Below are 25,989 nucleotides of genomic sequence, written 5' to 3' on the forward strand. Positions count from 1 at the left end.
AAAATGCTTAAAGGTCTTGTTTATTTGTGTTTGCATTTAAACTGTTGGACAGTTGGAGTTTTAAATGGCACTTACACTTTTTTTGTTTTTTTCTTTGGACCTCAGTCCCTTCCATAACAAACTTATCTTGTCAAAACCAATGACATCATTGCTGTGGTCGTCACAGAGGTAACCAACTATCACATGGCATTTTACCACTGGAAACCTAGGAGCTGTCACTAATAGATTACTAATCCATAATTGATGTGGACACCTATGAGGTAATTTGACAAGGTCACTAGTAAGTTCAATGATTTTCTGCAGGAGAGCTGGAAGATGTAGATCTACAGGTCAACAGTCATCTATAATATGTTTTATTGGTTAACTGTACTCAAATTTTGACTTGGTAATGCAGCTTCTAGTGCTTGCATAAATACAACACCATCCCCACATAAATACACATACTATTTATATACTATGGTATTTAATATAGTAAACTGTATTTGCATAGGTAAAGATGAATAATAAGAATTCTGTACATAATAATGGTAATGACATATTGTGAGCCTTAAACGTTTTGCAGGTCCATACTGAAAAAACAACAACACAAATTTACCACTCAGAAACGTCCAGGTTATCAGGTTAACAATCTTCAAACAATTGATTATTCCTCATATACTGTATTTTTTGTATGATACAGGCTCAAACGTTAGGTCTGTTTACACACACACAGAGCTACTGAAGCAGCTGCTCTGAGAAACAACCAATCAGAACAGAGCTCAACATTATTATTCATGACCCTTTTAAAATAGGGACCCTTTATAATCCTAGGGTTAAAACCGTCTCTGGATAATTTTTTGGACTTAATAAAGCCTTCTATGTAGATATCAGAGAACAATTTACACATTATTTCAATGCATTCTTTGGCACATTTAAATATCACAAGAATGACATTAATAATAGGGACATGATTGGTAAAACTTGTATTTGCCTAAATGCAGAACCAACTCATTTGCTTTAAGCAGACAAAATTCATCATTCAGTACAGTTGTAGGTAGGCCAGTGATGTCAATCATAGAAGCGACCGCCCCGCCCATCACACAGAACCCAAGCGCGCGACCGTCATGGCTCTGAGTAGTGCACGTCACCTTTCTCTAACATGTAGCTAGAAACGCTAACACGACTCGAAATTCTCCTTACATTTGGCGTTTACAACCAAAATTTGACTTGCACTCATATTTACCTGAACCAACGTGGAACAGTGTGTGAAACATGTTTGCTAAAGCTCGTAAACCTAGCCGAGAGCCGTTGAGGGCAGAACCGATCGTGTGAATTTAACCGCATTAGCTAGCCAGCTAACTGGCTTTACCTTTAGCTGCGCTATTCGAATGTCATCCACGGTGTAAACATTTAGATGTTTAAGGAGAAGGTTTTCGATAAGGAAGGCAAATTTGACGTCCGCCTGAAACGTGGCGTCTTCTGGAGGAGACATTTTAACCTGAGAAACGTAAGTAAAACTACATTTGTGCGAGTAACTAGCAAGCTAGCGTTTTCGACCGGGCTAGACGTGTTGTGTAACCATAGTGTGTAACTGGTGCACTGAGGGCCAGTCTGTTACAATGTCGCAAAACCTGCTGCCTGCCTGCCTACCAGTACCGAGACATAATTTTTGGGCTTTGTTTCGAACCCTCAGACTTATTATGTTCCAAAATACGGCTCGGTTGGAAACTTATAGGGTTTGATAGACAACCAGTTATTCCCGTAGTAAACACTGGCCAGAGAGATATCAGACCTGCCATTAGATTACGTGAGAGCTTTAATGGTTGTTTTCATGGTTGTAAAATGTAAATCTTAGCCTAGCAGTGAATGAATCACGCCCATGTTAACTGCATTAGTTGTTACCTGTGTTAAAAAGTTACTTATATGATGGAAATTTAATGTTTATTAATGCACAGGTAATCAAAACAGAAAATGAATATGACTGAATATGTTCCCATGGTAAACAACATTGTACTGCTTGTTACGTGGTGTGTGCCTGAGGCAATTTCATGTTCGCATAGGATTTTGAAGTGTTCAGATTGTGTATTTTTTGTCTGCACTGTACATGTCCCAAGAATTAAGATTGTGGCAGGCAGGACTTGACATAATTTATTTATAAGGATTGTTGCACAGGATTTTTTGTGTTAGTATATTTTGGTGATATAGCCAAAAGCAGGAATCTTCCATATATTAGTGTTTGAAGTTATTCTTCTCTTACTTGCCATTTTTTTTTGTATTGCCTGATTCCTTGCTCCCAAAGCTCACCCAACGTCAGGTTGCCTAAACTAAAGGGTTAATTTCCCAAGATTTTCCATTGTAAACTACATGCGGTATGATTAGTTTTTTTCTTGCTTCACTTAACTCTCTAATTTCATTAGGGTAAAGAGTTCTGTATTAGGATATAGTGGTATTTTGATCCTTCTTTAGAATCACTAAGGATGCTTTCACACACACACACCACACACACACACACACACAGTTTAGGTCGTCCCAAATGACATGTTGGTCTGAGTACGGTTCATTTGGGTAAGTGTGAACACAACAGCCGCACTTTGGTACGCACTAAACGGCAGAGACGGCTCTAAACAGGTGGTCTCGGAGCGGCTGTCACCGAACTCTGGTGCGACTCATCTGTGGTGTGAACACTGCTCGTCCTCGGGCCGAACCAAATACAGGAAGTTCTCCACATGTTTGAGCCACTGGGCTTCCATCGTGACGTGAGCTGCGTGTTATATTGTGGGTTATCAACAAACAAGGCAGTCTTGGTCCGTTGCAGAGATTCGCTGTCTCCTGGACGTTTGAGCTGATGATTTTATAAATGCATAACTGTCCTCCACACACAAAAATAGTAGAGATCGACCGGATCTCTACTATTATCGGATATCGGTTTTGTAATATCGGATTGACCGATAAACGAGAGAATTGAGAATTGTGCACTGGACGCATCTGAGGAGAGGAGCTAACAGCAGCAGCAGCATGCACAGCAAATATGAAGGTGGAGTGACGCGACTTTATTAAAAGGTCTTTGAGTATACTTACTTTGCATATGAGGAATTTATAACACATCTTATTTGTGCATTAATGTATATTATGTTAAATAAGTTGATTTATTAAAAGCAATGTATGCAGCTTGTCTAAGAATAGAGACGAACTCACAGAGTCATGCTGATCCATCAAATCTTGTCCCAATAACGACGTAGCTTTGCATGAATAAAACAGCCATGAATTAATACAATTAAAAATGCTGAATTAAATTCATATTTTTATTTATTTATGCTTATTAGTAGCCTCGTAAAATCACGTTCGTATAGCTGTTCACTTACCGGGTTGAAGGCTGAAGCACAGCCACCACATGTAGCTAACTTTTAACAAGATTTACCCTTAGTTATGTTAACATTTACCAGATAAACATTTTTTGCTAAAATATTTAAATAAATGTCTGTGGATATTAATTATTATTATTTATTACCTCCGCAAGCTGTCACAGTTTGATACGGTTAATGCGTGAGTAAATGCATAGATAAACAGCGCTGTCAACAGCCATTTCATAAGCTACAACAACAAAATATGAATTATTCTGACATCAAATAACATTACCAGTTAAGAAATTCAATGATATATAAGCCGTTTTGTTTGTTACTTTCCTGAATGTAGTATTCAAGTCAGTGGTATTATTTGTAAAATCTCTTCGCTAACTACTGGTTGGATTGCTGAAGGCTACAGGTTGCTGGTCAAGACATCGATATGATATCTCAAAAAAGGCACTTAATCCACATGTTTTAGTTTATAAACTATGTACAACATGCAGCCAACTCCGCTATACTGTTCTCTTTTCCACACTTTGGATCAGTCCATTTCTTACGAAATGATTGGGAATATAGTTTCTAAATTATTCATTAAATGAATATTATTTTTCACTCTTTCAGACCCCTCTATTTATTACTTTATTATTATTATAAGGGTTTGTTCAGTTCAGTAGTGTTGTAGTGATTATGTCAAGAAACCGAAGTATAACAGTAAATAAAAATCGGTTCAGCATATCGGTCATCGTGCACATAAGCATTCAAATATTTGTTATTGGTTTAAAAAAATGAGTATCGGTCGATCTCTAAAAAATAGTGATGGCTCAGCGAGAAGGGCTATTAATAGAACAGTTGCACAATTTCGCGTTAAAACAAAAAACTTTGCAAAGACGTGCATCGATTATCTCCATATCTTGATAACTTCGCTCTTACTGTCAGGCTGGTTGTCGTGGAAACATGGGGGGTGGTCATGAGATGGTAAGAGCTGTCAGAGACCAATGACATCGCTGACCGTTGTCACATGGTGTACGGTGTAGCATTTCGAGTACAGTTAAAACAACAGAACCGCACATACTGAAAACTGATAAAATGTAATTTGTATGAAAATACCCTAAAATGAATCTAGTTAAGCCCAAAGTATACCTCGAGCATCCACTCTCCGCCTTCATGATGTCATGTTCGTCATCAGAAGGACACACTTTTTCCGCATGCAGCCCAATTTTTGAGACCGTGCGTACCGTACACGAACAATACATTTCAGTGACTAGTAGCAAAAGTGGCAACACTAGTCTGATTTGCAATGTCTTCAGGTTTTGTTATAACAAGACCTGTTGATTCTGTGCATGTGCAAAATCCCTCTCCCAGAGGATTCTATTCTTTATTGATTGATGATTGTCTCTTTTTACTGGGGGGTGGGACTAGAGCGGCCATTCTGACCAGTCCATTCTCCCCCATTCATATCAGTCGTGCATCTTGTTAATTTTATATATCTTTGGCACAAATGTGATGTAATGACAAAAATTCTAATTATTACTTAAAGAGTCGATTTCGAATCGAATCAGGACCCTAAGAATTAGGGATGCCCTGATCGATTGGCCGCATTTCGGTATCAGCCGATAACAGCATTAAATGACTCGATCGGTACTCACTAAATTTGCAGATCTTTTGAACCGATCTTTCTGTTTACTTTTGTCATCATAGGGCTCCTGAATGCGGCCGCAATTAGAGACCATTTTACGTAGTGCGAGCATTTTTACAACCTGTTGCTTATGTGCAACCTGCAAATTTGTATTTCTCTCTCTGCCATTACAGATATATTTGTATTTTTCTATGAGCACGCGCTCTGGTCTTAAGAGGCGATGCATCTTTACATCACCATCAAACAGCGTATACAACACTATCGCGAACATTGCATCTTCATGACGAAATTTTATTATTTGCATGTGTTTAAAAGTTTTGACAGTTTAAACTTTCATCTCACCTGGCTTTCCTCAGGGATGTTCCCAATAATGTGCTTAAAGTCAAATTCAGTTTGTGCATGATTACATGATATAACTTTTTTAATACTGTATCCTAAATTATGGATAATTAATACATTAATAAGATAATACATTTCTGGAGTGTTAAAAATTAAAAGAAAAAATAACAACAAGAACCGTACTGAACCGAGAACCGTGACCATAGAACCGTGATACGAACCGAACCGAGGGTTTTGTGAACCGTGCCACCCCTAACGTGTACAGAGCAATCTTTCTCACATTTTAAAGCTACAATAACCTAATTCATCTCTCAATAAAATAACTCTCTGCCCTTTACTGAAGAACTGTTGTACTTTATATGAATCTGTGTATATTTAATTTATACAGTAAAGACTGTAACGTGTTTTATTTTATTTACTTTTAACAGACATAAGTCTTTTTCAAAGGCATATTAAATTGCTCCTTGTAAAAGGAATATTTGTTTTGCTTATTTATTTGATTCTCTGTTAAGACAATAATATACCTGATTTAATAATAAAACAAAAGGCAACATCTGTGGTATTACTTTATCTCGAAAAATTGTTTATATTTACAGTCATTAAAGAGCTTGCATATCAGCTTGAAGAGTCAGTATTGGGCATTGGTATCGGCCGATCATGAGGACAACAAATTGGTACTCGGTATGGGCTGCTAAAATCCTGATCGGACTATCCCTACTAAGAATCGATTCTGAATAGATTTATATGGGTTCAACGATTACCACCTCTATTAAGGAGCATTGGGTCAATTGAGAGAATTGTCAAAATTGTCAAATGTGAACAGAAATACAACTCATGTGTAACAGTGTATTGAATATGTGCATTATTTTGGTTTTAAAGTGACAGCAGTTCATTGTGGACTATGCAGTATTATTTTACATTTGATTATTTTATTAAATTTCTTTACCTGAAAAGTACAAGACTGTTAGACCAACCTGATTTTCTCTTGGATTCTCTGGAGGGGAAAATTGGAGGTAAATTTGTGTGAGGTTGGCTTAAGGTAACATGGTTGGGCCAAAAACAATAATCAGGCCTGTTTTATTTTTGTGGTGGGGCCAGTGAAAATTTTGACAGGGCGTGTAAAAATCCGGCCAAATCCATAACATTGAGCCCTGCAGTAGCTTATCAGGTAGTGCATGGATATCATGAAATGGGTGGATTATCAAATTGAGTTAGCTTGTTAACCCCACTATCTAAAATCCCTCTGAACCTTTAGGAGACCTGCTGTTGTTTGCAAACGGATTAATTATAGGATGATTACACAAAGTCATATTTAATCCATAGCTGTCAAGATCTAGTATCAAACAAGGCACATTGGTTTACATTTCCAATATTTTTGTGGGTTATGTTTGTGTTCCATTCCAATGAGGTATTTGGTTTTAATGTTTCTTTTGCATAGTCACTTATAAAGCCGGCAAACTATTAGGTAGATCATCAAAGTACTTCAGAGATCTTAGGAGGGCTCTTTTATTTTCTGTATAATGTAGGGCAGAAAATTGTTATGCAATCTGTACAGAAAAGGATCCCGCACATCAGATGCATTTGTCTGGCGAGTGACACATGACATTCTCAGATTTGAAACTGTTGTCGGAGCCGATGGTGTAGTGGACAGTGCTCCGACATATGGTCCAAACGTACTTCCGCCGACCCATGTTCGAATCCCGGCTCGAGGTCCTTTGCCGATCCCATACCCCTCTCTCCACCCTGTACTTTCCTGTCGCCTTTCAATTACTACTGTCTATCAATAAAGGCAAAATGGCCAAAAAAAAGTGAACTGTTGTTTTTGCAAATGTACACCAGTACTGCTATTAAGTGTCGGTATCCAGCAATGGCTTTGGAAGCTCAGTATTTGTTAGCCGTTAATCCCTGATTATAGTCTGTTTTTAACAAATACGTGACCTCACAATTGAACGCACAGCCTTGCAAAGTTCGACGCATGCAACAGATTGCAAAATCCTTTGATTGCCTACATACTCCTGTTCGCACATGCATGACCTATGCATAAAATTTTCGCGAGGGTTCAAAAATGGTGGTGCGCGTACAGTATGCGCACACTCTTTTGATGACAAAATTTGCGTTGCGCACTGTATGCGGACGTTCACACAAAAAATTGCCCTTTCAATTTCATTATTCCATATCAAGAGACATGCTAACTTTGTCCTAGCCCACAAGGAATGTTATGTATAGACGGTTTTAGCAGTAACAACATAAACAAGCGGCTTTCATGGTAAACTCCGCTAAGAATAAATAACAAAGAACTTTAAATGTAGTTTATTTATATAACAAGCAAAATTAACAACACGTAGATTACCTAGGAAACCAAAAATTTGTTATTTTCGACGAGGTATTTGTTCAAGAGTTCAGTTTAGCAACTAGTCAGAGCATTAAAAAAACTGAAACTGGAAGTAAAGTTTTTATGGCGTCACCGCACGTGCGTCCGATGAGACTGTCTATAGACACGGTTTCAACAACGGTTTCAAGTTTGTGCTTGTGTGGTTTGACAGGTTAAACAAAGTGTCAAAGTGTTTCTCAACATATAGAGAAATTATAAGTAAACATAAATCTCTCTAATCTTTCCATTTGCATCACTTTTAAGCATTAACCGCAAACTTATTGATGCCACTGTGCTTATTATTGAAGTCCAAAAAAACTTGTCTATTCAACTTTTGTCTGCAGATTTGGTTTTATTTATTGTCAAAGACCTTGTAAACTTGCACTTACAGGATAACGAGTACTATGGGGAATTTGTATTTGTGTTATGACTATGGGGTATGTGAAAGGGTCGGTTTAGGTTTGTAATATGGAAATGACAATGAACTACATCTCTAGAACTTTAGGGTTCTTGCTTTGCCTGTTTGTGAATCTAATCTAATGCAGCTGCTTTTGTATTGACATATGGTGTTTGTGTCTCATTAGGGTCCAATAAACAAGACAACAAGCAGTTGAAGTACAACTCATTGCTCTGACATTTGATACACTGGCCTTTAAAATCTTTAATAGGAGCATGTGGTGTGTTTGGAAGTTTGTTTTGCACATGGGTTATTATGTTTGTTTTACATTTTGTAAAGTAATGAATGATGTTGTCTGCTTCACTTGCATTTTGCAACTTTTGCTTTTGTTGCCATTCAATCAATAAACTTGCTTCGCAATGTTAGTTTTGTTTGTCAGCTATCTTACTGCACTTGCAGTTTCAAGGGGGTGGTCACAGGAAAGATGTACTGAAGTGCCCTGTTGAAGCTCTCTGTTACCATAGAAACCACTCTCAGCTGCCACTCCAGGCACTGTAGGCATGGAAACCGAACATATGACAGTGGTCCAATGGTTACATCATTGCAGTACCATAGATCTCAGGAGTGTTGAACTCCTCTCTTCACTTCACTGGAATGTGGAAATCTTGTATATGCAACCCGTCGTCTAGATGTTTAACTGTTGAATGCAGGCCAACGTTAGGTCAGGTAAGAATCCTCCTTATTTATATATAAAATGACTCACCATGTTAGTGCACGAGCTTGTGTTATTAATAGTATTCCTGAAGTTAACATAGGGCTGTTGTCAGGTTTTAGACTGGTGCCTGCTTGATAAGAGAGGGTTGTTATGAAAATGCGATCCGGGTTGAACTGTAGAGGACCCTTACGAGCTCACTGCAGAAACTGATCCATGCTGACCTTTAAATTCATGAAAAGACGGTTTTTTTTCATGATATCATGATTTATAATAATAGAGGACATGGGTGATGGTGGATGAAAGTCAGCTTTTGTCAGGTGGTCTGAAATGGCGGGTCTGTAAGGACCAGGTTGTATAAATTTGAGTGTTTTTTTCTTTGTCTGTTGAAACGCTCTTCAAAGGTCTACTTCACTTCCTGTTTCTATTGAATGCATTTTATTTGTTTGTTTTAGTGCTTTGGCACAGTGTGCCCTCTGGGTCTACATACATTCATAGGCAATGAGTTATTATCATCTGGGCTTTTTTAGTTTACTGTGATGCTAAACAGAGCGAATGATCAAAGTGTGGCAAGTCCGGAGTCAGGGCACAGGTGCTGAAAGCCGTTTTCAATAAAAAACTACCAATTATACAAGAACGGAAATGAATACATTACTGTTATCTTCAGTTATATTTGGAGTGCTCAGGTGCAAAAGCCTCTAAACGCAACCTCAGTCAAACATTAGATAATGATATTAAATGGATGCTCTGGGCACGTATTATATGTTCATAAATTACTTAAGCTTAAAATCGTCTTAAACCCAGCCTTAGGTTATTCAGAAATGCTGATTTTTTTTGGCAGAATCCATTATAAGTCTAATAAAAATGCTCATTTACAAGAAAACATGTCCGACTCATTTAGAAGGTTTTGCATCTGAGCTTTTTTATATTAAAGATTCATGTGGTTTTTCATAGTAAATGTGATGTATAGAAATGTAGCTTTTCATTCATTAAAACTTAAAGGTAAACTGGAAGCTAAAAATTTAGGTTAATGGATGGGTGTTTGCATGCAATCCTATCTGGGTTTATTTATAGTTCAATAGACGTGAGGTGTGGCAAGCTCAGACGCTAGGCATGCTGTTCTGTGACATCATGGCATACCACATGACTGGATTGCAGCTTGCTGAGCAATAGTGGGTCTCCATGGTACAAATCAGGATCACTTTCATCTAGAACCACTTTCAGCTTGTCAAGACCTCTTGACCATTTAAGTCCATTGATTTTGACTAAGATATAATTCCAAGTTAGGCTGTGCTCACATAATGTTGTAGTTCAAGGGTGACCAACCCTGTTCCTGGAGATCTACCCTCCTGCATATTTTGGTTCCAACCCAGCTTCAACACACCTGACTCTAATTTTTAGCTAACCCTGAAATGCTTGATTGCCAGGTTCAGGTGTGTTTGATTGGGGTTGGAGCTGAACTCTGCAGGACACTAGATCTCCAGGAACAGGGTTGGCCACCACTGTTTTAGTTGATGCTTTATGTTGCTCAAATGTGGGCTCTGCGATATTGAAGAAAAATATGATGTGAGATGTTATGCTACATATTCTATATCCAATACAATGGTTTTTTTTGTTCAATTTAAATTAAATTTATGTAGCCAACATATGTTTCATATTTCAGGGAAAAGAAAACATCATATACAAACAAAAATAAATATCACAGCTAAGTCAGCTATCGTGCACAGTTGCACACGCGCACATTTCCCAACTAACATCCACGATACTATATTATCCGCATCAACCTAAAACTTTGATCATATGTTACTTTTGAAGTAGGGATGTCAAATTATGCAATTTCCCATATTCGACGATAATTTAAATGAATAATCAATCAATCGATTAATCGTTAACAGTACTAGTGCAATGAGCCTTTACTGCAGTGGCATATAGCCAATGACATAAAAAGTGTGCGTAAAAATGCCAGCTTCCTCACGTGAATTAAAATATTTAATTTTGTCTAAATAACATGCTAGTGTGATTGTAAAATGAGTCAATGTAGTTGGTGTTTTGATAAAAATCATCAATTTAATCTCGTAATGAAATATAATGGCTAATAGACACAGTAAACTCCGCCTCATAACGGGAACTCCGCACAGTCGGATGAAAGTCTGTGTGTCCATGACAAAATAAAACTTTCATTATCATCAATTGTTATTTTTCTAGTTGTTCACCTTTCTTATGAGTCATTGATACACCGCTTGTTGTAATTATATCCAAGAAGCACAGGAAGGGCACTTTTTCCCGTCTTCACCTCAGCTCTAAGGGCTCATTATAGTCTTGCGTGGGTAGCCACGACGGCGTAGGTTCTGGGTCGGTTCTCATTTATACTTTTGCGTCGTCGTCCGCGTTGACGTGCAAACACGCGCGCAGACCACTGGTAGGCAGTATCCACATGTGTAACCACAGTAACAGCACGACCGTCAAAGAAGAAGAAACTTAGCAAGTTAACCCACAAACGAAGAAGAAACAGCAACTTGTTGTGTATAATTTGAGAAGACCAGCAATGATGGAAGTAAATAAACAATGACTTTTGATGCAGTTTGAGTTAAATCACTCCTCAACTTGGCTCATCTTTGTTTTCACCATCACAAACGGAAATACCTATGACGCAGTTTTTTTTACCTGACGGGAGGGGTTCTGGTGGACCAATCACAGCGCTTGCGGTCCGCGTAGATCTGACGCGCCGTTAAAATTTTTGCGAGGTGCACGTCAGGCTACGCACAGGCTTCGGATAGCCTATGCCGTAGCTACGGCGTAGAACTTACGCACGACTATAAATCGGGCTTTATGAGGCTCAGTGGCCGGTCAAGAAAATGTTTCGTTTTCGCCATCCCTAATTCAGACTCTTCCTTGCACATGAGCTTGTAATACGCGCGGCTTTGACATTTCCTTGCACTAGAGAAGTTGTTAGCATGCAGAGGGTTAAAACCAGCGAGTGTTTTGTTCCCCCTCCCTGGCATGTAGGAAATGAATGACGTGCTCTGCTCAGATTAATGGCATCAGTTTTAAGATGGATGCGGTCATGACAGCGTTTCCCTTGCTTCTTTTTTGTCCATCAATTAAGTGACTTGTCATAAATGAGTCAAAAATGAACAAATAAATAAATGAGTGAACTACTGCCCCGCCACCCGATACTATCGTGTATCAGCGATATAAAGCCTGATGATACAACGATCTCAAAATGGGGCATGTCGCCAAACACTACTTACTATAGTTTTAAAAAACAATACATTAGGCAATAATTTGTAATCTCACGGTTTTCTAGTTTTTGTGTCGCTTCTTCTTGGGGCTGAACCTCCTACCTTTGTGTTATGAGGCAACATTAGTCCCCTCTGTATTGATCTTATTGATGCAATGCTCCAGTTTCTGGTTTATAAGTCTAAATTTGTCACTATTTCCTGGCAAGCCGCTGGATTTGGTAAAACGACATAAGACTTCTATTCTTGGTTGTTTGTAATGTTCTTGCTGGAGCATTGGGTGCTGTCTCTTTAGGACCTAATGCATGCGGATCCAATATTCTGTTACACATGCGTTTTATTTCTTAACTTAACATTTATCATTTAGGCTACTTAAGACATAAATGACTATGTTTACAAGAACAATCTTTATCCAGGCTATCCTTATTGTTGAGCCCTGCAATGTCAAACACATCCAGAGTTGTTTGTCCAATATGATTCATCTAGAAATTAGTGTGTCACAGCCTGACTCCTCTAAATAGGCATGTTATCTGAGGAGAACAAATCCTGTCTTTAACTGGGTGAGAGGTTTAATCTCTGCAATCACATCACTTGCGATTACACTACTGATAAATGAATGTGGTGCTCACTATAGGGGCACGGTAAATGGATCTTAAAGCCATCACCTGCATTCAACGGGTTTAAACGGCTTTGTGTAAGAGGAATTTGTGGGGTTTGGGAAATGAGTTGAAGAACACAGATGTAGTGCTGCAGTGGATCTGCGTTTGTACAGTGCACACACAGTATGTAATGTGACTGCTCTGCAGATCGGCATTAAAGCAGCCTTACACAGGCAATTGGATTTTCTAGGCAGTAGTTTGATTTTTTTTCAGAAGCTACACCCACTCCAAAGCTGCAGGGCCAAGAATCTCAAAATGTTTATTTCACCCAAAGTATGTTGTTAATAGAAATCCGTCTGTTGAGCACTAAGACTAAACTTTCCACATTTGAGTTCACTCAGCAGTGGGCGTTTTTGGACCACATGTGGTGGTTTGTGCAAATCTTGTCATCTTTTTTCTCTATTTTTGTCTTTATATGTGAATTATCTCCATTATTGTGGTGCTACGTCGCTTTTGTAGTGTGAAGAAGAGATACTTTCTACTACCTTGCGCATTTAGGCTTTAACACATTAATGTTTTAATTTTGTAGCGGTGTACAGCCCCACTTCTTATGTCTTCCTACGTCTTAATTTCAAGCCATCTCACTCTTAAATATCCGTTTGTCTTCTCAAAACGATTTTGCAAACTAATATGTTGTTTACTCTCTCCTTAGACTGAGACCTGAGCCATGGGGGCGTTTTTGGATAAGCCCAAAACGGAGAAGCTTAATGCCCACGGGGAGGGAAATGGCCTGCGTTATGGCCTGAGCAGTATGCAGGGCTGGAGAGTTGAGATGGAAGATGCACACACCGCATCTGTAGGCCTGCCGCACGGTCTGGACGACTGGTCCTTCTTTGCCGTCTACGATGGTCATGCCGGCTCGCGCGTCGCTAACTACTGCTCCAAGCATCTGTTGGAACACATCGTCGCCGCTGGGTCGGCAGATGAACTGCGGAGGGCTGGACCTCCGGCACCGGAGACGCCAGCCATAGAGGCGGTGAAGAAAGGGATCCGTGCCGGCTTCCTGAGGATCGACGAGCACATGCGCAGTTTTACAGACCTGCGAAATGGCATGGACCGCAGCGGCTCCACTGCGGTCGCTGTGCTGCTCTCTCCCGAACACCTGTATTTCATCAACTGCGGGGATTCGCGTGCCCTTCTCTGTCGCAACGCGCACGTATGCTTCACTACACTGGACCATAAACCCTGCGATCCTAGGGAGAAGGAACGCATTCAAAATGCGGGCGGCTCAGTGATGATCCAGAGGGTTAATGGCTCGCTGGCTGTTTCTCGTGCACTTGGTGATTATGACTACAAGTGTGTAGAGGGCAAGGGCCCCACAGAGCAGCTTGTGTCACCAGAACCGGAAATATTCGAGATTGGGCGGTCCGATGCGGAGGATGAGTTTGTGGTGCTGGCGTGTGATGGTATTTGGGACGTGATGAGCAACGAGGAGCTTTGTGCCTTCGTGCGATCGAGGCTGGAGGTGACAGATAACCTGGAGAGAGTGTGCAACGAGGTGGTGGATACATGTCTACACAAGGTACGGTTACTCGGTTACGGTTGCATGTTTAAGCAGTTTATATTTATTTACATTTACACTTTGTGTCTGCTGCACACCAATGCTCCAGCATTATACAAAAAAATCAGCTGGTGTGACCGTAAGCGTGCCGTTTCTGCACTGGTTGTGCATTGAGTTTGAAACAGGGCTTTACTATTTTGATTGACATGTTGTGACACTGTTCTTCTGAAACCTTTTATGCTCTAATGATTTTCTTTAATTTTCTCTTTTTATCCGACTTTCAGGGAAGTCGAGATAATATGAGTATTGTATTAGTCTGTTTGCCAAATGCACCCCAGGTGTCAGAGGAGGCTGTAAAGAAAGATGCTGAGTTGGACAAGTACCTTGAGTCACGTGTTCAAGGTGAGAAATAGACAACCGTCACAGCCCTAGTAAAAGCCCCCTCTTCCCACACTTTATTTTCCACTTATGTTCTTGAATGAACTCTCCTGTCTCATTTCCACTGCAAATTTTTCTTTCTAGTTTAATATTTTCGATAGCTTGACACTTTCTTCCTCGATTCCTACTGGCCTTCTCTTTCTGTATTGGACATACTCTGGCAAGTGGTTGTTAGTTTTGTGGGCTTTTGGGGGTTATGTAAACTCTTGGCCCTGAGCATTGAACAAAGGTTGGGTTAATGTTGTTGTAATGTTTGGCTGGGTGCTGAGAGGGCCTGAGGGAGTAGTCGGCAATGCTGGTGAGGAATGTGCTGGCTGAACATCTAACTGGCAACAGGCCCAGAGCGGCCCATAGCAGACCAATCAGGCCACAGGGTTTCCTTTAAATGTCTCTTGCGTTTTCTCACTTCTCTCAGTGTTTTCTGCTTTTGTTTCTTTACCTTATTGTCTTATCTTTTCTACTCTTCACCCATTTCTCTCTTTAAAGCAGTACTAAATAATGGCCATAACGGTCAGCCAGATAACATTACTTTAAACTCATTTCTTCGTTCAATCCTCTGTAATACACCAAGTGCTGCTACATGCATTGGCTGGATTGGGTAAATATTAAGCAAGCTTTAACCTGTGGTTTATCTTTGTCCTCATCAGAGCTCATAGAGAAGGCAGGGGATGAAGGTGTGCCTGAGCTGGCACATATCCTGAGCAGCCTTTCCCAAGAGAGTATCCCTAACCTCCCACCAGGGGGCGGCCTTGCAAGCAAGTAAATATCACACAAGCCAAGCACAGGTTCACACCTGCATAACCACATTTATGGTATATGGTTTTGGAAGCCTGAAAAGTTTGCAGGTTCAATCCCAAATCCTTGTTTACTCACATCATAGTGACCTATTTGTGTAACATGCATGTCATTTAATAGATCTGCACTGTGTAATTCACATCAGTAGGGCATTAGGGGACACCACTGATCAATATAAATGACTGGATTGCGCATGACGTCACAACTGTGAAGCCACCGCGCCGCCCAAACATTCTATTAAATCAATGGACGCGATCAGATTTTATTGATAAAACAACACTTTACAAGTCTTCATTTTTATATCTGAAGTTACCCTGTACATTATTACAACACAAACGTCCTAAGCATGTACATTGTTATTTACTGAAAGTTGTACATTTTTGTTTTTAATCGGTTATTATACACTCATTTTCATTACAGTATCAGATCAGCAGACAGACCGCAGCATATTTAGTATTAATCACAAACGTGCTCATTCTGAAATCTAAATAAATAATCATACTTTGTACCGTATGTGCATGCAATAATTTGCTGGTTTTATGTTATCTAAACTTACAAGTTACCTCAACTTATTTAGAGAAATAACGCTGACTGTGTAGCTGAATGGCCGATTGAAACATAAACATTGCAAATAACACCAGAATTAACAGTTAATTTACGTACACATATCCTAAAAATAATCTTGCGTGACTGATACGCTGTTAAGCGGGTGAATTTAAAACATGATTGTGAATGGAAGTCAATGACGCCGTCTGCCGGTTGGGTATACCAAGATGGCGGCTCGAACTCTGCGCTGGCTTCACCTCACACTGTTATGTTAAGCGTTCTATGCGCAATCCAGTCATTTATATAGATCAGTGGGGGACACTTGGGTGGTCATTTTTGCAAATTATGTTCTTTCTGAAGGGGTTTGTTTTGCGATAATGACCAAACGACTCACTGTACATTTTCTCCCTTTACATAGATACTAAACAGTTGAGTAAAACATTAAGGTTTTATTTATTGTAATAGTATTAGGTTAAAGAAAGTGACCACAGAGTGCTAAGTGAAGCACCCTTTCAAAAAGTATACCTTTGCATCTAAAGGGTTCATATAACCTCAGTTACATATTGCTACAAAGAGTGCACATTAGTACCTCAGATGTAGATATTATTAGTACCTCAGAGGTACAAATTGGTACTAAATATATGCATATCTGTCCGTAAATGGCATATATTAGCCCCTTGTCAAGGGGCATATATTAGCCCCTTGACAGCTTGGGACAATTTTGTTTACCATTTTTTTTGGCAATGTAGGTGACAGTTACTGTCATTGCTGTGATTAAATACCTTATTTTCCGGACTATAAGTCGCTCCGGACTATAAGTTGCATCAGTCAAAAATGCGTTTTGAAGAGGAAAAAACACATATAAGTCGCACTGGACTATATGTCGCGTTTATTTAGAAAATTATTTCACCAAATCAATGGTGCAACTTAAAATAATCTCAGGTGGCACCAGTGTGACCAGGCTTTCGAGGGAAAAAAACGATTGACAACTTTTTAGTTAAGAATGTTAAGTTAAAGTTTCGTCCAAAGATCATAACCAATGCTCTGACATCAACCTTCGGTCACATCAGCCCTGGTACGAAGACGGCATTAGGTAATGAGCCTCCTACAATCGAGGCCGAGCCAGAACATAATTCTTATGAAGAAATATGATTTAAACGTAAACCCGAACAGCAATGATGTCGCGTGCGCCCAATTTATAGAAAAAAGCCAGGACTGCTGTTTTCATCATCATCTTACTTCCAAATCTAATCCTATAAACTTTTGCTTTATATAGCATTAAAATCAATAGAAAATTATGATTTCATCTTTCTTTGGTGAAATTTGAATGTTGTTTTACTTTTACCTGTATGATCATAATTTAGGGTAATTTAAGGTAATGCAAGATGCAAGCTCAACACGCTTATGCCATCACGGGTGTGGGTTTACGCAGGGCGGCGAGAAAGAGACATTAAACTTTAAACATTTAACATTCTGCCTGAGTTTTTTTTGGACATCCCTTTGGAATCATACACAGCAATCATATCATCAATTTCTAAGGTAATTATAAATTTAAGTGCAGCGCTAATGAGTGTTCAAACACAATTGACCGCTCAGCTGTCAATCTGTCGACCCTCGCAAAGTTTCACATTACATGATAATATATTTGTCCAATCATTGCCCTGTGCTTATTTCTGTCAATGTTCTGCATGATGATCTTTAAAGGTTTCTACTTACTTCGCGATTTGCGGTGCGGTCGGTGGGTCGCAGTCTTTGTCAAATGGGCGGGTATGAAATAAATTGATGCTGATGTTGGATAACGGGTCAAGTGTTATTTTAATCGCGCGGATGCGGGTTATCAAACAGGACTGTGCATGAGTCATATAAGGAAAATGGAATGACAGCATGAAAATTATAAAATAACCTATATGTTTATATTCTGTACATTAAACCACCATGGGCGCTAAACTGCGGTGTAAAAGGGATAGTTCACCCAAAAATGAAAATTAACTTTGTCTCATTTTGTTACAAACCTGTATAAATTTCTTGGTTCTGATGAAAACGAAGCAAGATATTTTGAGGAATGTTTGTAACCAAACCGAGTATGAGCCCCATTCACTTCCATAGAAGGAAAAATTTATACTATAAAGTTGAATGGGGCTCATGGTTACAAACATTCCTCAAAATATCTTTAGTCATGTTGACCAGAACAAAGACATTTATACAGGTTTGTAACAACATGTAAGTAAATTATGACAGAATTTTTATTTTTGGGTGAACTATAAATGTGATGCAGTCAAAAACTTGGGTGCACCTAACTTTTGTGCTGGTGCACCTAAAAAAAATGAAGGCGCACCATTGCAACCAGTGCAAAAAGTTAGTGTAGAACCCTGCTGTCAATGCTTCTGTCATCCTTAGGATGTCATCGCTGAACTTGTTCAGCTGTAAAATGTTTTGGTCCTGCTCGATTTTAGCTGACTTTGAGTAAAATAATGGAAAGTTTTTCATAAGATCCCCTGGGGTCAATGTGTTAGCATGACAGAAGCTTGATGCTGTCCTGTGAGAATAAGCAACAGTTTTTCTTCACCCGAGTGCCTCTCACGTAATTTATTCGATTTTGATGGCTTACGTTTCTTCTTCCCCACAGAAAGCCACCACAGGTTTATCAATGCCATCAAAATTACTATTTTGTTTTTGTTTGTTTGTTGATCACAAAGTACAAAGTTAGTTGTTGATTACAGTGCGTGGAATGGTGCGCTGTGATTTGTTGAGCGGATTTATTGCATTCTGCAGAGAAGGAGGAGTGGAGTCTTATCACGTTTTGGAAAAAAGAATAATACGGCGGATATCGGTTTTTGCGTAAAATGAAGAATTTACATTTTAATACTGACCAGATACAATTCTGATTTTGGCTGTAACTATTTTGTTTTTAAAAAATGGTGTTTATTGCGTTTTGGAACCAAACTTTCTTCCCTGGGCACCAAACTTTTGACCTTGAATGACAGGATCTTGAATATTTTTAATATAAGAGGGACCAGAGACTATGATAAATTGCAAGTTCTGGAAGCATGATTTATTTTAATTTTCTGATACAATGCATCTGTTTTTTGTCACTGCAGGCACAGTGTTGTTGAAGCAATGTACAACCGGTTAAACCCCCAAAGAGAAGAGGATGGTGTAAGTATTATCAGAGTCTGGTTTTGCAAAGGTCTGCAATCCCACAGTATTTGCCAGATGTACAGTTAGTCCCAGGTCTTACCATAAAAGGATAGACTACAGAAGTGTAAAGATCCTACCGTCCCCCTGAATTGTTTGATTCATTTCATCATGAGACATTACTGTGATCCACATGTCACCACTTATTCATACAGAGTATTTGCACTCTCATTTCCACTGCCATGTTTCATTTGTTAATTTACCACTCCGAGTAAAACATCCTGGTCAAATCACAGCAGCTGTCATGAGCTCATTCAAATGGGCCTCTGCCCCAAAGCACAGTGGTTGAGATCACCACATCACAAACACTTTTAACACATCCCATCAAAGAGGTGACGTGAGGTTTATTGGCGTGCAAACAGCCGACGACAGGCAAGTGATTAGTTACCAAGTGTTATTTTAATAGGTTATAAATAGCTGTTTACTTTGTACACTTCAGCCACGTCTCATGATGATGATGATGTCACCACTCATTGTGTGGTTTTTAATCAATTACACTGTAGATTGCATGTGGAAAGCCTGCAACTGCAGATACATGTTTTGTCAGTGTATTACTAAACGTAAATGTATGTGTGTTGTGTTTCAAAGTATGTGTGTTCATTGGTGCAGAAGAATCTTGCATAGTACTTGCACCATTTTAGGGAGGCGTCTGAAGTGTATATCATAGTGGTGTTTGTTTCTTTTAGTACAGTACAACAAAGACTTTACAAGCCAATTTGATTTACAAATCCCCTAAGTATGCATACAGAACAGTGTAAATCTGTAAATCTCAGCTTGGTCTGCGCTCTCAATCCCACAATCCACCAAACAAGCCTACTGCACCAGTGGACATGTAAATTGTGGCAAACACCTCAGGAGAATGTGTCAGTTAGGCCCTGTTTATACCTGATATTAGGATACATTTTGGTCGGATCATAAGTTCGTGAGAGAGAGAAACATGTCTGTTCACAAGTTTTTTTTTTTTTTTGGTTGGTAAACATGCTGCACATTGTTTTGTTCATGTATATGTAAGGACTTTTTCCAGAGCAATTTATAAAATAAGCTTTCACACACTTGTGGAATGAAACGAAACTAAAAGAGGCTTTAAAATACTAAAGGCCTAAAACACTTTGGGTTCGTCAGGACTGATGTAAAAACATTAGATCTAACTATTATTGTATGAAGTATAAAATACTTCTATACGTATTATATCAATTTATTTATATGCATATGTACTTATATTTATATGATTGGTTCAGTTTGAAATTCATTATCTTTTATTATTAAATAAAATAAATAAATTAAACTATTATTGGATGACCCCAGTAATGTCTGCGCCCGTCCCGAATTTCAGCCAATCTCATCTGGTCACCCTATCTGTGGGCGAGTCTCTCTGTTGTCATTTAAATGCAAGCGGGAGTAATGACGAGTTTATATGGACGTGAACTAATATTATGTCAGAATCCGCTACTTGTGTTGTAAGTAAACATGCTGCACAGTGTTTGTACACGAATATGTTAGAGCTTTCTCTGATATTTCAGCGCAATTGATGAAATAAGTTAGCGTAAAATATACCTAAACGAAAATCAGCCACTTTAGTTTGATCAATAAAAGGCTAAAAATAGCGCTGTACCGTGTTTTCGCGCCAGAAGTCAGAAAAGACGTAAAACATTGTGTTTTGTACCTCAGATTATATAAATGGGCGGAGAGAAGGCGGTCTCCTGTGGGTGTTCGAACACATTCAACCACATTTGCGTTTACACTACAAAAGCAATCCGATCCAAAGGTTTTTCGACTACCTCTGAATGTGGTTGAAAGTGGTCGAAAGTGGACGAGCTCAAAACGTTTTGAACACCGTTTACACCTGGCGTTAAAGGGACAGTAAGTAGGGTTTTAAGTGTTTCATTAATCAAAATCAATGTCTTTATTCATAAATATGTCCTCGTTGGTGTCAAATGACCTCTGCCAGAGATCTGACTTTTCTTTGTAAGCTTAGAATTTATTTCTTCTCTTTACTTACATTGAACGGGTAAGTCCAAGAAGGCTTCCATGTCGTTCCGCCATACTGATAAACTATAGCAGAGAGGGACAAAAAGCACTAGCCTCCCAACACGTTTCCACAACGCGTTTTCATTCAGAACACGTGAACTAGCTGAAACGCACAAGGAGATCAGTGATAACATAACGGCTACCATAGTTGCAACACGCATTTAAAAAAGCGAGGTGCTAGATAGCACTATTCATCTGAATGCAAAATACAATTTCACCACTAGATGGGGGTTAATTCTACTTATTGTCCCTTTAACATCGTCCACTTGTGATCCGATCGACGAAAACGCATGTTAATGCCAAATGTAAACAGCCTCTGAATGTGGTCGAAAGTGGACGAGCTCAATGTTTCACACCCCATTTACACCTGTATTTAGCGTCGTCCACTTGTAATCTTTATACCAGGTGTAAACAGGCCCTTAGATGTGTTGTGTTTGCATTAGTGTTACACATTCTTAGGTGTTGATCTAGACACTAGCTGGACAAAGCTTGACTTTTGATCCACTTGTTCCCTGCTCCTTATACTGGACATCCAAGAGATGTTTGTGTGAGAGAGAAGTGTTATTGTCTGGGCTCTTGGACTGTTTTGTACTTGTAGATTTGTTGTGAGTAGACTAGGTACGTTTGTTTTTCTGTGATAACCTATGAAAGTGTATTATAAGCTTTAGTAAGCAAAACAATGGCAGATTTTACAACCCTATAGCAGCTTCTTGATTAACATATTGCACCAAGGTAATAAGCATGTGTGGGTACTACTCGGATAAATGCATATCATACATTCTAAAAAAAAATGAAAGCATGGTATAGAGGTTTATACATATTGTAAGGGACATAAAAGGATACTACATATTAATAGAACTAATGTTTTTATGTATTAACCCTTTGATTTATGCAGCCCACCTGTTTCATTTGGTAAGTTGATACTATTATGTTTTCTGCAGAACTGCCAGTTTCTCTTCTGCATTGTAGCAGAACCTCATTTAATCTAAGAATGTACCCAGAATGTACTGAATGCATCGAGGGTTGATAAAATAATATTTGTTACTTATAAGTGACGTTCTGGTTTGTTTGCTGCCTGTTTGTTTCAGAGAGTTGTCTGTTCGTAGTGCAGTTGTCCAAAAAGTGCAATATTATACTATAGTTGTTAAATATCATTTAAGCACAGTGGATTATTCACAGCAGTATTTCCAAAGTTTTACTGTCAGGGTATGCATATGGCTTGGTTAATTTGGATTTAAAGTCTTATTTGTGTTAGTGGTTGACCAATATATACATACATACATGGACAGTATTTTTTATATTTGCAAGGTTCTGATGTGCGGGTGATTCTCACGAAAACTTGGTTTTAAAAATGTCAAGCATGAAAATGTAAAAATTGCTTAAACTTACTTTTTTTCTGGAGTAAATGGGAACATTAATTTAAAAACTTTTACTTATCATTTAACACTTTTTGTAACATAATTAAAAAAATTAGTCCTAAAAATCTCATTACCGCAACAGACAGAAAACATCAACACTGACATATTTTCAAAATGACATGACAAACCTGAAAGAACATAATTTGGAGATTCTGCACATGCATTTAAAATCAAAGATTATGCTTCTATTAATTAAATTAACATTTAATAAGCATCTGTTGCGGTAATGATAATCAAAATGTCGTGTAAGCATTCTGACAAGACAATATTTCAAATTAACTGTAAAAAAATGATCTTACCTGGTGGCCATCTTGAAGTAACTGGTCCATGTGCTTGGTCACTCAAAATCAAACTTGTATGTGTGCTTAAACTGTTCTCAAAAAGTATTGCGGAGGATGAGAACATCAGGCATGGACACATCATTTTCCTAATTTTTCTTCATTATTGTTATACATGAATATTCAGTAAATATTTTTTCTGTCATCTAAAGTAGTCTAGCAAAACATCCATTTATTTTTTTTCTTAATATTTTTGTGTTAATTTGATTAAATTACAACATAACGCATGTTCAAACACAGCCGGACACATTTCGGTAATGAGAATTTCAGCAGAAAATGAGATAAAATTTACAATTATAAATTCTTATGTTGAAATCACACATTGTGCAAGGTAGAACACAGTATTGTGTTAATTCTGATGCTTTTTAATGTTACTATATTACACATTTTAAAGCTAAAATCATTAGTGCCGTGGTGTTTCAATGGTTTCGTGAGAATCACCCGTATACAGTTAGAAAAAATGTGAAAATGTCACTGGGGTAGTACCCTTTAAAAGGTCCTAATATGTACCATTAGGTACAGATATGTTTACATTTGGTACCAATAGAGAAACTATTATGTGCCTGTCTTTGAGGTACTAATAACTCTGTTTGGTACCAATATGTACCTCTAGTATGAACTCTCTAGGTGCAAAGCTGTGCTTTTTTTAAGGGTACAACCCCATTGACGGTTGCAGTACATATTTTGACATTTTCTTCTGATAGTGTAAAATGTCATAACATTTAGGGGCGGTTTCCCGGACAGAGTTTAGGTTAATTCAGGATAGGGATAGCCCTTGGTTATATTAGGACATTTAAATAGTATTTACAAGCAAACCATAAAAACATTACATGTGTGCATCTTGAGACAAAACATGTTAAGATATATCAAGGCGTTTTTAAAGAGCAACTATGATTCTACATTTCCTTTGGTGTGTAAGTGTGTATTAGTACATTTTAATGATATGCAAAAGGTACAAACCCCAAAGTAAACGATGACGCGGGTTATCGTTTCCAACGTAAATCTCTTTTCTTGGACTACGACAAACACACGGATTGTAGGCACAGTTTACTTCCTGGGATTGGTGATGTAGACAAGACCGACATTATCATCATTCCTCCCGCTTTGACTCACAGCCTGTAAGTTAACTCCCGTTAGCATTGATTTCTGGATTTTTTTTAGATTATGTCTCTCACAGTGGACATGCACCTACGATGACAATTTCAGACCCCTCAACGATTTCTAAGTGGGAGAACTTGCCAAAATAGCAGGGTGTTCAAATACTTATTTTCCTCACTGTATTAGACAAAGAAGTTGAAAGTGTGACATTTCTAGTTTCAAGCATTGATATTTACAGTAATAACTAGCTATAATAGACTACCAAGTAATGCTGATTTATATGCCTTGTGTTTCTCAGTGCTAACTGCTGTTTTACTCTTTCTGCAGAGTGCTGCTGACCTTGAGGACCCGTGGTAATCAGCCCACCTGAGGGAAGATGTCTACATGAGACATCGGTCACATTTCTTTCAGCGAAACAAAGAGATTCAACGGACAGTCTTTTAAGAGTCACAACACAAATAGAAACCGTACAACCAAAAGCATTACAAACACTTTTCTAATACAGAAGGAAAAGTTCCAGTTGCAGTTAAAAAAACCTTCAATAACAAAATACAATACAATAAACTTTGTTCCTTGTTTTTTTTGTGGTGGCTGTGGGTGTTCATTTTAAAACTGAGGACGTTTTTGTGGGTCGGACCCATGGACGTGCTGTTGTGCCTTTTTCAGCTGCAAATGAAGTGGACGTGATGGACGACTTGAGCCAAGGATACAATGGATAAACATGGCTATGTGACACCACTTCAGTCCCTGGTATTGGGATACGGATCATCACTGGGTTTAATTAAGGATGTATTGGACTGATAAATGCGTGTAGACGTGATAAAGAATTGCTTCATTACTACATAACCTGTGTGGAAAGGGTTTGAAGCTTGTTGTTTGCTTTATGCAGCTTTCTTCCTTCCTCTCCCAACGTGCGCTGACAGACCTTTAGGTGTAGAACCTCGGACTTGACTTGGTTTCATCTTGCAGGTTATCACTTGATTGGTTGTCAAAAGCTTTTTAATCCTGCTGTTTCAGAGTATATAGAATATATAGAGAGAAATATATATAAATTCATATATATATATATTATTTTTTTCCCAAGTTTGATGTTTTTTGTGGCTTAAGTGTGTGAGAAGCAATAGAGCTGTGTTGGTGGCGACTGATGCGAGTGCCACGTTGTGTGAGTTACTTTAGATACACTGAGATTGTTAATGTTATGTATTTGTGTACACCTGCCACCAAGGAACTGTGGGTGTTGATGTCTAAAAGGGATCGTAACTGACCACCAAAACCACACTTTTCTCAGCTCCCCTCTGTATTATATAGCTCAGTTTTCTCTTCTTGCTATCAGCCCTCACTTTCACAATACAGATGTGAACTTGCAGCAAGCTGCCTTTTTGTTTTTTCTTTTTCCAGAGTATATTGTAAAAGTGGTGTTTTTGTTTTGGTTAGCTGAACATGGAAATACTAGTTTTATGATAATGATGAATTCACAGATTTTCTGATTCATTATACAAATGTAATGTTGGTTTTGCTCAAATTTATTTTTCAGCAGTCAAGGATTGACAGTACTCATTGGCCTCACAAACTGAAAGGTTATATTGAGCAGAACAATAAAGATAAAGGGAAAAGAAATTTTTGTTCTCATGATCATTTAACTTTAAATGCTGATCTCATCTAGCCAGACTTTTATTTGTACAACATCTGATCTGTATTGCAGATTATTTTTGGCCAAGAGTTGCCAGACTATTTATTTTAATTGTTAAGCGACTAATCACAGGTTCACTGTAAAAAAGTTGGTTCAACTTAAAAATATTAGTTGGCACAACAATTCTTAGGAACGGTTCACATTTCGCATGTAAAACTGTGCAGAAAACTGCCATTGAGCAACATTGAGCTGCACTCTCCATAGATTCAGTAATGTGTCTCCATGCATTGTTTCTTTTATTTGTGACAAAATTCACAGTTTGTTCG

General features: G+C 38.5%; 1 protein-coding gene across 2 annotated transcripts; it reads left to right on the plus strand.

The window, feature by feature from the left end:
• The first annotated feature begins 1,073 nt into the window (after positions 1-1,073).
• ppm1ba (protein phosphatase, Mg2+/Mn2+ dependent, 1Ba) lies at positions 1,074-25,650 on the plus strand. Of its 2 annotated transcripts, none has more exons than XM_055171021.2 (6): positions 1,074-1,486; positions 13,329-14,198; positions 14,462-14,579; positions 15,263-15,374; positions 19,055-19,112; positions 24,361-25,650. In XM_055171021.2, exons 2-6 carry the CDS (start codon positions 13,344-13,346, stop codon positions 24,388-24,390), a joined length of 1,173 nt encoding a protein of 390 aa, XP_055026996.2. In that variant the 5' UTR covers positions 1,074-1,486; positions 13,329-13,343; the 3' UTR covers positions 24,391-25,650. The 2 variants fall into 2 exon arrangements, with proteins under 2 accessions (XP_055026996.2, XP_055026997.2); XM_055171022.2 differs by lacking the exon at positions 1,074-1,486 and adding an exon at positions 8,635-8,792.
• Positions 25,651-25,989: the final 339 nt, after the last annotated feature.

This window comes from Misgurnus anguillicaudatus, chromosome 11, assembly GCF_027580225.2.
Source record: "Misgurnus anguillicaudatus chromosome 11, ASM2758022v2, whole genome shotgun sequence".
NCBI classification, from domain to species: Eukaryota; Metazoa; Chordata; class Actinopteri; order Cypriniformes; family Cobitidae; genus Misgurnus; species Misgurnus anguillicaudatus.

Coding starts and splice junctions, on each gene's coding strand:
- ppm1ba (XM_055171021.2), top strand. CDS start 13,344: ATGGGGGCGTTTTTGGATAAGCCCAAAACGGAGAAGCTTAATGCCCAC. Junction 14,580..15,262: donor CCTTGAGTCACGTGTTCAAG/GTGAGAAATAGA, acceptor TGTCCTCATCAG/AGCTCATAGAGAAGGCAGGG. Junction 15,375..19,054: donor GGGGGCGGCCTTGCAAGCAA/GTAAATATCACA, acceptor TTGTCACTGCAG/GCACAGTGTTGTTGAAGCAA.